This window comes from Lissotriton helveticus, chromosome 3_1 (genome assembly GCF_964261635.1).
Source record: "Lissotriton helveticus chromosome 3_1, aLisHel1.1, whole genome shotgun sequence".
In the NCBI taxonomy this organism is placed as follows: domain Eukaryota; kingdom Metazoa; phylum Chordata; class Amphibia; order Caudata; family Salamandridae; genus Lissotriton; species Lissotriton helveticus.
In genome coordinates, this window is record NC_136061.1 from 396,062,020 (window position 1) to 396,074,816 (window position 12,797).

Sequence of the window (12,797 nt, forward strand, 5' to 3'; positions counted from 1 at the left end):
TAATTTCTATGTTTGGTGGTCGACTCAACCCAGGTCACTTAGAGTCTTCCATTGGCAAAGATCGCAAAAATGAAGAAAGAACTGAGAAAGGTCATGAGGCGAGACAGGATCTTAATTCGACAATTAGCCAGGATAGTGAGACTTATCAGCGATACAAGCCATTTTTCTGGGCCTACTCCACTACAGACTGTTGCCGAGACTCAAGGCATCACATCTGAAGAGATGATTGAGCTATTCGGAATGGATTCTGTTGTTGAAAGAAGCCAAGACTGAGATCCAGTGGTGGCTGGACCACAAGGATTCTTGGAACGACTAGGCGATCTGGACCCAATTACAGAACGCCAGCCGCTGGGGCTGAGGTGCCAGATGTGGCAACATCTCAATGGGAGGCAGATGGTCGGAAGAGGAACTAGTACTCCATATCAACTGCCTGGAAATTCTAGCAGGCTATTTTGCCATCAGGTCTCATAACAGAGCAATATCTTCCAGGAGTCCAGTAAAAGATTGCGCACTGGAAGTCCAGATACATCACGGACAACAACAGTTGGATAGCAATATGTTGAGAGCCTTGGTGAACAGACTGGGACCTTCTAACTTACATCTATTCGCCTATAGGTTGAACAATCAGCTTCCGGAGCAAAAGTGGGGATGCATTCCTTCAGGACTGGTCACCTAAATGGCTTTCCCCCTTTTGTGATGATACCCAGAGTAGCATCTCAATTCAGATGTCAGCCGGCATCCCTTGTTCTGGTGACACCTATAAGGAGCTCACAGACTTGGTTCCTGGCTGATAGAATTGTCGTGGGACATACCAAATAGAACTACCGCTATCAACCAACACGCTTCAGGATTGTCGAGGCTGCCCGCAGCCTCTGGTTCTACAGGGTCATCTCAAACTCATGGACTGGAGGATTCCAGGGCAGGTTGGGAAGATAACCAACTCTCAGAGGTCGCTGCAAGCTTCATTGAAGATGCAAGGGCCTCCTGCACCACCTTGAGATTTCGTTTGGTTTGGAACCAACGAGTTTGTTCGTGTATGAAGAAACACCTGGATCCCATAGTTTGTAAAGCACAAACATATCACCCCTTAAGGTTTTGATGCGCTGGGGGCCATCGAGAGATTAAGTGAGCTATTGCCCAGAGTTACATGTTGCTGAACTGCCACCAGAGCCGGGGATCGAACCGGGAACCCTGCACACTGGAGTCAGCCGCTCTGGCCACCGCACCACACATCTCCCACAATTTAGGATTATCATTGAAAGCTGGATACGAGACCAACCGGATTAGTACTCCGCAACACTGTAAATGTCACACTCTCTGGTGTGAACACACACCCAGGTCTACCTTAATGCATCAATTGATGCTTTATTGTTCATGTTTAAAGTTAGGATGCTATTTTCCATTATGATGGACATGTAATTATTACATCATGCAATCTTGCTTGATCGCATTAAATTAGAATAATTTGCATGAAAGATTTGGATAACGTTTTTGATTTAATACTTTTAGGTAACGAACAGAAAAGTCAACTATGAAAGACCTAACATGTAACTCCATCGAATAAAGAAGTGGAGCAGGAAGGCAATCACAGTGTTATATACAAAGGCCCATGTTTCGATTGGAGAACTGTTGCCAATGGTGACCGTTTTCCAGAGGTTGCCGAGATGTGGTTTATTTACTCTGCTTATTTACTCTGCTGTTTTTATGAAGTTATCTTTAAAACAGCTGCTATATAATAAAAGTTATGCATAAAGCTCTCCATAGAGTCCTTAATAGAATTGATATTTTCGCAGTGCTACATGCTTGAAAAAAATGAGTACAGCATTTACCACTTGGTTCCTACCAGCTTAAGTAGTTTAAGAAACGCGACAGCAGTCGACAAGCACTCCATGCACAGCAGATCAGTTCTACACTGTTATACTTAGCTTTGGTAACTTCCCTGCTACTCAGCTGGTGTGGCTCTTGGAATGCCTGATGACATAATAGAATCCTGGGTGCCTGGCTTGTGTGGAGTGGCAGTTGATGGCAGGCAGGCTGAGTGGCAGGGAGGCCGCTCCTGGTGGGGTATTTCTCTTCTTAACTTATTTACTTGAAACTGAACTTGGAACTAAGCTTTATTAGATCTAGAGTGTGATATATACCTGGCTCAAGGACTTCGTTATTTACAACATACACTGTAGCATGAGACCGTCCCCATGTACTCCTAGTAACACAGGATCTTCCTAACAGCGAGAGAATGATTGAGTCCAGTGGAAAGGTTAGCTGCATATCTATGACAGGATCGGACGCTTCGGTTAATGTAATCACTTGTTCACTTTATAACAGTTATGTAACGTAAACATGTAAATGCTTTGAATGAAGTTAATAAATCAATATTCTTGATTAAGTAAGAACTAAAAAGACCCATGAGGCGAGAACCAATGGGATTTGTATGCACCGATGCATGCCATTCCTCGGTGATAGGTGGAGTTTGCCTCAGCCTTAACATCTCATAGTAGCTTTCATATTCGTCTGGGCCATACCCTGCCCCCATCCCGCTCCCATCACCATCCCCAACTCGAACAAGAACTACTGCCCACCATCATTGCTCCATCCACATTGGACCGCCTCTTGCTCCCCACTCTCCCCCACCCCAGTACATAGGCCATCAACCTCCATCCACTCCCGCAATGCTCAATGCCCCGGAGCATCAAATCCACTGTGTTCCGCAGACATCACATTCTCAAACTACACCCTCCCCTTTATTCAGCATTAGTCCGGTCCACTGCCCGGCAGCTACTGAGCCCCTCACCATGATGCAACCTTCGGTGAGCTTGGTGCCTGCCATGTCTGATTCCCTGAAGGTTCGTGTATGCGCTGCTAGGCCTGTCCTTGTCTACGAAACCAAGTCTCTTCTCCCCGTCTTCCCTTCCCAGTCTTGTGGTCCCACTCTCAGCAGTTCCCGCTCGCGCCAAACGTTCAGTACGTAGACAGAGAGGACAGACAGTGGTGTAAGGGGTAAGTATCAGAGAAGACGGACTAAACGTCTAGTCCAGTTTGGGTTATTGGCATAGACGAAGGACTAAGAGCTACGTCTTCAGAGAGAATAGTCCCGCGCCCTAGACACGTGCTGATGATTGAAAGAGAGAACGGACCATGAGGCTGTGCTAAAAAAAAAAACTAGAACGCACATTTGAATGCAGTGCTAACAAAAACTAGAACGCACATTTGTGTCCTATGTTGAAAGAAATGTGAGCCACATGTAGTCGAGATGCTGTTTGCAAGTTGTACTGAACCGTGCAACTGTTTGCGGTGACGGGCAGTGCGCATGATCTCTTCGCAATCTTCTGTATGCAGCTATCGGGAACAGAGAGAAGCAGCGATTGAATAGTTGAAGCAACGGTCTAGGAGTTTAGGTAAGATACGACATCCCCAGTAGTACAGGTAAAGGGTAAGATGTTCCTCTGGTTTAGGTCCTTGAGATTTGTTGTAACTGGAAAAGATGGGGTATAACGACCTGAGCTGACAACTTGGAAACGGGGGAAACAAGTTTGTAGTCCGGGATCAATCTCCTTCTGACTGAAAAAACAAAAAAAGTGCAATATAATCTATTGCTCATCTAAAGCGTTCTAATCTCCCTGGGTCAAGCCCGTACTACAAAATGCTGCACAAAAGACACCAGACATTAAGGTAACATTTCTGATTGTTCTTGTTATTTTCAATGTTGTTCTTTGATTTACGCCTTGATCTGGTCTTGCAAGGCAAAAGCTTTAATTTATTTCTCTTGCTACGGAGGACGACAGGGTACCTACAAGTTCGGACTGGCCTGTCGGGAAAGCGGGCAACTGCCATGGAGGCCAGAACGCCTTGGTGGCCGGTTTCAGACTTCAACAGGTTATAGTAGCAAATACTGACAATGCTGCTGTGCCAGTGGCCTACCGTACCACATTATAACCTAGCTTGCCTGTGTATTTATTTTTAGTGTTTTACTTAACACCTGCTTCACTTTTATTCTCAAGCTCATTGACGGCCTTCAAAACATTGAACGGGTGCAGCTCCGAGATTGGGATCGCACAGAGCCTGATGCTCATGTATTCAAAACCTTTTCGAAAAGGTTTGTGTTCCTGTCTAGCGCATAGTTACTTAAATTGTGGTGAGCCCAGGACGTAAGTCCTAAAAAAAGAAGTGGGGGGACTCATCAAGTTAGGTAGAATGGGTTTGACATCACAGAGCATGACATCAAATGTGGCATCACAAGAAGTGTGTCACAACTTAGGAGCCTATGGGGAAACTACAGGTCCCAGAATGCTTGGTGGTTAGTCTGTTTTCCCTTTCTTCTGCTCTGTCCTTCACAACATCTATAACTATGTCTGTGTGGAAGCCCTCAGTGCTTGTCACCTGTGTTTAGCCACTATTCTGTCCTTGGAACTTTGTTGGGCGCTTTTTCCTTGCTTCGTGAATTCCGGCTCCTTTGGATCTGCAGGGGGTCGGCAAACTGTTGACTTATCGAGCGCCGCGCTCTGGAATAGCGCTGGGAGCCGCGCTGTGACCCGCTCTAGAACCGCGCTGGGAGCCGCTCTAAGAACCGAGCTGGGAGCCGCGCTGTGACCCGCTCTAAGAACCGAGCTGGGAGCCGCGCTGTGACCCGCTCTAAGAACCGCGCTGGGAGCCGCTTTGGGAGCCGCGCTGTTATGATATGACTATAGGGTGAGTGGATGACTTGAATCCAGCTCCCCTTTTTTCCTCGCTTACTTTTCCGTTTTCCTTGGAACTAAAGCTAGTGGCGGACTAGCGTGTGGAGTGTACTTTTGATTTGTTTTATCCGCTACTTCCTGATTTTGGATTTTGCTGAACTCTTTTGTTTTTCCATTGAGCTGTTGAGTAGCTCGGACCGGGTTTTCTTCACAAGGAACCTTGCAGCTGACCAGGGGTTGGTCGAGTTGCACTTACAGAGAACACACTACGCTTCAGATAAGTAGCGTTTACATTGACTATGGGTAATCCACAGAGACTCTGTAAGTCTTTTTCCGTTTAGGGTTCATTGGCAGTTCCCTACTATTTTTTGTTGTTTACTTTATTTTTTCCTACTTTTGCCCTGATGTGTTGGAGTGCTTGCTGGAGCCTTGACATGTAAGCATATTGAGTACTCAAGTATAGATAGTAGAGGTGGCCTTGTATATGAGACAGAGAGTGAATCCTGTGTATTTTGTGTCTCCATACAGGAACCTGTACCCCGACGTAGGCGAGGTGTATCTCCTATTGTCAAGCCCTGTGGATGGTTTATGGCTGCCAGCCTTTTTCTATTTTATTTCTCCATTTTTTCCCCTTCCCTGGATGGTGTCCTATCAAGTGATGTTCAGCTAAAGATTCGCTTGTGGTACACATCTAGGGAGGAGAGAAACTAGCTTCAACATCGCTCCCGCTGTATTTGAACAAACCAGGTTAGTCAATCTGCATAACGTGACAGAGTGACAAGCCCACGGTGTATTACGGCCTGAGCGATGGATACCAATACTGTCCTGGCTACTATGCTAGACACTCTTAACGCATTACGAGTAGAGGTAGATGCTGTGAGGGTAGAGAACCATGATATGAGGACTGAAATGACTACTCTACGACAAGAGGTAGCGGGGATAGCACGGTCAGGTCCCACTAGTGGTAGAGGAGCCCATTACATCAGAGACGCCACGTTACCTCCTCCTCTTCAGTCCCAATCTTCTGTTGCTCAAGGAGTTCAAGGTCCTTCCACCATTAATGTCATACAACCAATGCAGTTGCCTTTGGCACCTCCCGAAAGGTTTTTAGGGGATCCTAAAAAATTCAGTACATTTTTGGGACAGTGCAGGTTACATTTCATGTGTAAACCTGCTGTCTTTCCCGACGATCATTCCAAGACGGCTTTCATGTTATCTTATCTAGGGGGTAATGCAGCTAGTTGGTCATTTCCTTTGATTGAAAGAAATGATCCTGTTCTGAATGATTTCGAGGAATTCTGCGAAGAGATGAGGAAGTTGTTTGATCGTAAGGCTCATATGCTATCCTTAGATAGAGAATTGATTACGCTTAAACAAGGATCGCAAGATCTGCTGTCTTACATAACACACTTCAATCGTCTTGTTGTTGAAACTGATTGGCCACCAGCAAAGAGAGTGTCCTTGTTTTATCAAGGATTGAAAGGAGAACTGAAGGACGTTCTTGCCCAGGTGGTGTCTTTGCCTACTACGTGTGAAGAGTGGCGACATCATCTGTTGGGGGCTAGACACACCGTGGAAATCTTTACAGATCACCGTAATCTTCTTTTCTTGAAAAGTGCAAAGGCGTTAACACCTCGTCAGTTACGGTGGTCCTTGTTTTTCTCGGATTTCGACTTCGTAATTAAATATCGCCCTGGCCCTCAAAACGGAAAGGCTGATGCTTTATCAAGACCAGAATCAGTATCTCCGGAGTCGGCATTGGAAGTTGAAGAACCTCCCCTTCTTCTGAACAAAGCGACATTTTGTCCTTATGTGTCAGCCATAACCAGTCCCACTGATTTCCTGAGACATGTGGAAGAAAAAAGCAATTCGGTGGATGCTCCCTCATGGATAGCTAACGAACCCAGACAAAGAAAACAAAAAGGGAAGCTTCTTTTCAGAGACCAACAGTTGTATCTCCCTGATCAGGAATCACAGTATCAGGTTCTGCAATGGACACATGATTCTTCCTTGAGTGGCCATCCAGGAATCCTCAAGACCCTCCAACATACATTGAGATACTTTTGGTGGGAGAACATTCGGAAAGACATAGAAGAGTATGTATCCAAATGTCCTATATGCATTCAAGCCAAAGCTCAACATCAAAGAAGCAGTGGGTTATTACGTTCTATACCGGTACCTTCAGCTCCATGGCACACTGTTTCGATGGATTTCATCGTAGAAATGCCTCTCAGTTTCGGCAACAACACTATTCTAGTGGTGATTGACCATCTCACTAAGATGGGTCATTTCATTGCACTAACTAAGTTACCCACATCAGGAGAATTGGCTCTGACCTTTATGCAACATGTGGTACGTTTACATTGCATTCCTTCTGTGCTTATCACAGACAGAGGCTCACAGTTCACCTCTAAATTCTGGAAGGCTCTGTGTGAGGTTATGAAAATTGATGCACGACTATCAACCAGTTACCACCCTCAGACAGATGGTAAAACAGAAAGACTAAATCTGTCAGGTATACTCCACGGGATCCAGTCGCCGCAATAATGGTTCCACCTCCAAATGTCACCAACACCCTGAAGTGTAAACACAGGGTGTTCGAGCCATGAGGCGAGGGAGAAAAATAACAAACTAAAATAAAAAATTGAGGGAAGGGTAAAGGTAGGATCAGCAGGGAAAGGATGCCTGTAACAAAAAACAAGACAAGCATCAGTTAAGTGCTTACTAGCATGCAGTACTACTCTCATATAGTCTCGCTAAGAAAGCATGGAAATAGGTAGGTACCTGAGCAGAAAGAAAACACAACCTTTGATAGGAAACAACTACAGCCCTTCTGCCACAGTCTGTGAGGATGGCCTAAGGAACACATAGACATATGGTAAATGAAAAAGTCCTGCCTCAACCAACACACACACACAGTACTAAGACACCTAACCCAACACTCACAACATACCACATACTGGTCAGAGGACTCAATGTATAAGGGGGGTCCAAGAAATCCAAAGTAAAACGTATGGTCGCTCCACACAATGTATGAGCGATACGGCAGTGTGTAGGAAGCAAAAACTACAACACTCCGCTCTCTAAATAATGACCCAACAGTATTTATATAACATGCCAAACAGAAAAACGTAGTTGCGACCACCACTGAATTCTGTCCACAGTTCACCCACTGAATGACAGAGCATGAGACCGGGGTAACATGTAGTTTCCTCACTACACACCCAGCTCCTTAGTTCCACGCAAAGTTCAAGAAAATAACGGAGACGCGTAGTTGTCCTCACTACAGCGCCCCGCTATCCCAGCACCAAGGAGATTCAGGGGTGTACGGTAACACGTGGTTTCGACCGCCACTGTGTTCCGCCACACCCTATAGCCAAGAGAGCAATAGCAAAACTATGAACAGTGAGCTCAATTCAAAGTACATATCCGAGCTCCTGAATAAGCAAGCAAGCAGCTGACCGCCAGAAGCGGCCGGGGAAATAGATCGACAATACCTGCGGAAGCAGACCCAGTCTTACTGCCGGATTAGAAAGACGATGTCCTCCCCAGGCAGTTCGCAGTCACGGATCCAATGGAGCCTTGGGGTGGGGGGGGGGGGCAGACAGGAGGCTCAAATGACTGGCGTGCAGAGCGGCCGCTCTCACGCCGAAAACAGAACAGCAACCAGAATAACGCGCAACCGGAAGCGCGTCTATTCCCTAGATGTACTTCCTGTGATGTGCCGCCGGAACTCATGGGAGTTGTAGTTCTTCCGTATGGCAGGCGCGATCAGTCGGCGGATTCTGACAAAACCAGACACTAGAACAGTATCTGAGATGCTTTACACTGCAACAGGGAGAAGAATGGAGAACGTTGTTGTGGATGGCAGAATTTGCCTACAATAACACCACTCATTCTTCCTTGGGATGCTCCCCCTTCTTTTGTCTTACAGGTTATCATCCCAATTCTTTGCCTTTTGACCAGCCATGTCCTTCTTCACATCCTACAATACAGCAACATCATGAGCATCTTCATTCTGTTTTACATGATGCTAAAGAACAGTTGGCGGCATCCAGAAACCGCGACAAAGTACAGGCTGACAAGAAGAGAACTCCAGAGCCGGTCTATGCAGTGGGCGATAAGGTGTGGTTGAGTACCAAACATTTGAGGCTTAAGGGGAATACACGCTTGCAACCTAAGTTTGTAGGTCCTTATCCCATCGTGGCCGTGGTTAATCAGGTCGCCATGAAACTAAAGCTGCCTTCCTCCTGGCATATACATCCCGTGTTCCATGTATCTCTGATGAAACCCTATGTGCAGGGCACGAGACCGATGGTCAGACCTCAGCCCGTGGACATAGAGGGGGATGTCGAGTATGAGGTGAGAGCCGTGCTTAACTCCAGAAGGGTGAGGGGTGCCTTACAATATTTGATAGATTGGAAAGGTTACGGACCTGAGGAACGCTCATGGGAACCTCGCTCTAATTTGCATTGTCCTGGGTTACTGAGACGTTTCCATTCCAGATATCCTTCTAAGCCTGGAGGACCGCCGGGACGTCGGTCATTGAGAGGGGGTTCTGTCACAACTTAGGAGCCTATGGGGAAACTACAGGTCCCAGAATGCTTGGTGGTTAGTCTGTTTTCCCTTTCTTCTGCTCTGTCCTTCACAACATCTATAACTATGTCTGTGTGGAAGCCCTCGGTGCTTGTCACCTGTGTTTAGCCACTATTCTGTCCTTGGAACCTTGTTGGGCGCTTTTTCCTTGCTTCGTGAATTCCGGCTCCTTTGGATCTGCAGGGGGTTGGCAAACTGTTGACTTATCGAGCGCCGCGCTCTGGAATAGCGCTGGGAGCCGCGCTGTGACCCGCTCTAGAACCGCGCTGGGAGCCGCTCTAAGAACCGAGCTGGGAGCCGCGCTGTGACCCGCTCTAAGAACCGAGCTGGGAGCCGCGCTGTGACCCGCTCTAAGAAACGCGCTGGGAGCCGCTTTGGGAGCCGCGCTGTTATGATATGACTATAGGGTGAGTGGATGACTTGAATCCAGCTCCCCTTTTTTCCTCGCTTACTTTTCCGTTTTCCTTGGAACTAAAGCTAGTGGCGGACTAGCGTGTGGAGTGTACTTTTGATTTGTTTTATCCGCTACTTCCTGATTTTGGATTTTGCTGAACTCTTTTGTTTTTCCATTGAGCTGTTGAGTAGCTCGGACCGGGTTTTCTTCACAAGGAACCTTGCAGCTGACCAGGGGTTGGTCGAGTTGCACTTACAGAGAACACACTACGCTTCAGATAAGTAGCGTTTACATTGACTATGGGTAATCCACAGAGACTCTGTAAGTCTTTTTCCGTTTAGGGTTCATGGGCAGTTCCCTACTATTTTTTGTTGTTTACTTTATTGTTTCCTACTTTTTCCCTGATGTGTTGGAGTGCTTGCTGGAGCCTTGACATGTAAGCATATTGAGTACTCAAGTATAGATAGTAGAGGTGGCCTTGTATATGAGACAGAGAGTGAATCCTGTGTATTTTGTGTCTCCATACAGGAACCTGTACCCCGACGTAGGCGAGGTGTATCTCCTATTGTCAAGCCCTGTGGATGGTTTATGGCTGCCAGCCTTTTTCTATTTTATTTCTCCATTTTTTCCCCTTCCCTGGATGGTGTCCTCTCAAGTGATGTTCAGCTAAAGATTCGCTTGTGGTACACATCTAGGGAGGAGAGAAACTAGCTTCAACATCGCTCCTGCTGTATTTGAACAAACCAGGTTAGTCAATCTGCATAACGTGACAGAGTGTCATCACAACCCATGACCTCACAGGAAGAGAAATCAGATCTTAAGACCTCACATATGTTTAGCAGGTCTATCATGTGTACATTTGAGTACATCACAATATTTAACCAAACAGATTTTGCATCGGTGCTGTACCAAAATATTGACGCAACCCAGACGCACAATCTGGGCCTCAATTTATCCACTTCGATGCTTATGACGGCTCCAAGCCGTCATGAGCCACGGACGGCGTGTGCTCATGACTGCGTTGAGCCATCATCAACTGCCGCTCCGCCCACACACCACCTGCGTGGCACTAATTTCCCACCTGTGCGAGCGAATCAGTGAGTGGGCGGGGTCATGACGGCTCCATTCCGTCATGAGCACAGCTCGCCCAGCTCGATCGTGACTCATGACGGCGTGGCGCCATCATGAGTGAGGGAGCGCCACGCTCACCCCTTAGCCCGCCCGTGCCACGGCGATGTGGTTTAAAAAATAAAAAATATTGGAAACACTGCCACTACGAAATTGGCAACAAGGAGAAATGTTGCTGTAAATCTGTTCTGCTTAGTTGGTAGCAATGTCTGTATTTTAAAATATTTTATGGGGTTCAGGCACCTGCTGCAGAGATCTTGTATGACAGCTAAAATCTCTGTGGATAATAATAATACGGGTAAGATAACTCTAGAGGACAGTGTATTTGCTGGAGTGATCTGTGTTTTGTCTAGTTCTAGTTTTGAATCATAGAGGATTATGTCTCCTGTAAAGCACGATATGTAACACGCAGATGACAGATTTTTATTTAATGTAAATGGGTAAGTGGATTCATACTTTTATGGTGGAGAGATCCTTTTGTTATGTGCAGTTCATAAATTGTAATCCTTTTAATATAGTACAGTGAGCAATGAAGGACATGTGGCTCCTATACCCTGTAACCCTTGCTGTCCTAAGTAACACATACTGTAGATTGATGTACAAACATATGATTTATTGTCAATGTATAATCTGCACATGTGATGTAAAACACTGTGGCACCCTGCACTGAAATAAGTAGTGCTAAAATGCTATAAAAGAAATAAAACAAAATTGTGGTATGTAAATTGTTATTTGTGTAAATACGGGAGCGACCAACACATCTGAAATACTTACAGTGCATGCATGTCTCTTATATACAGGGACTGAACAAATTCAGACACCTTTCTCTCTTTTTTTGGGGGGGAATATCTTTATTGCATTTTATCTTTTTCTTGTTCCATACAAACCAAACATTGGTGCAGGTCGCACTTTAAATCAGGATCAGTGTTACTACACCATCATTTACACTATTCCAAATATATATAACGTACAATTATGTCTTGTGTTCAACGGCATCTTGGTAAGTGACATGCAATTGCAAATTAGCATAGGCTTCAACAGCCCAAGTATACCATCACCTCTAAGTGAAGAGCGGGACATATCTATCATGAGTGTCTCATCCCAGCCATGGTATTCAATATGCAGGTATATCATTAGAAACAGAGGTGTACAGCCCATCCGCGGTTCAACTTGTAAAATCACACAGCTCAAAATTGCTCGGGCGGGAAAAGGTGAGTATCATAACCGCCTGCGAGATATCCATATTTTAAACATTTTAACCACAACTAACGAAAACAAAATAAAATCAAAAGAAGAAGGGAGATATCCAATATTGAGACAAATGTTTATCTGGCATAGTAGGTGCTTTTCGAGTTTAGTCATGTCTAGGCTTGTGGGTACGTAGTAAATGTGAGCTTCTTTTGCTGTACTGTGTATAATCGCTGGGATTCTAGGGTATCTTATATCTGAAGTTGTGTCTATAAAGTGCTATGATGGAATGTGGGGTCATTGCCTCTCCCGACAGCGATGGCCGAGTTGCTTTGCAAAGGCAGCGTGTCCGTTGCACCCAGACGACATGCTAGGCATTATCCCCTGTTTGTTGCGTGGGTGATGCATGTGGTGCATCATTAGAATGTGTAAGGGCTTTGAGGAGGACATCCCAGGCCTGTGCGATGGGATACTTACGTAACCCTGCTGTTTCTTCCCTGTGAAAAATAGTACTCTCCGTCTGTGCCCAGATCTCTAGGGACTTTAGCGAGTGGGGTACCTCGGGGGGTCCTTGTGTTTCCACCTCTTGGTTATCAATCGTTTCACGGTTATGAGGGCCAGGTCACGAAATCTAGAGCTTACTTTGTTAGCTTTCGTTCGTTTATAAAACCCTAGAATGCAGACCTCCCATGTGTTGGGTACCTTGGTGCCAGTGCTGTTTGTAAGTGTCTCTGTTACCATGCGCCAGTAGGATTGAAGTGAGGGGCAAGACCACAGCATGTGTAGGAGGTCCGTGCCTAGCAGACGGCATCTCGGAC

The 12,797-nt window shown here is 45.9% G+C and overlaps 2 protein-coding genes across 4 annotated transcripts in view; one reads left to right on the forward strand and one right to left on the reverse strand.

The window, feature by feature from the left end:
* The window catches only part of RPA1 (replication protein A1), a 251,759-nt gene extending 248,723 nt beyond the window's left edge, over positions 1 to 3,036 (reverse strand). Inside the window, exon 1 of the mRNA XM_078680149.1 lies at positions 2,792 to 3,036. Within this exon, the coding sequence (XP_078536275.1) occupies positions 2,792 to 2,827 (36 nt within the window). The 5' untranslated portion in view covers positions 2,828 to 3,036. The remainder of the gene's footprint in view (positions 1 to 2,791) is intronic.
* A 182-nt stretch (positions 3,037 to 3,218) lies between these two features.
* SMYD4 (SET and MYND domain containing 4) overlaps positions 3,219 to 12,797 on the forward strand; it is a 157,404-nt gene continuing 147,825 nt past the window's right edge. The window contains exon 1 of one of the 3 annotated variants that reach the window (XM_078680148.1): positions 3,219 to 3,395. The gene's annotated coding sequence lies outside the window, so the exon portion shown is untranslated. Of the gene's footprint in view, positions 3,396 to 3,546; positions 3,670 to 12,797 lie in introns of those variants that run through there. The other 2 variants (XM_078680146.1, XM_078680147.1) reach the window with 2 other exon arrangements.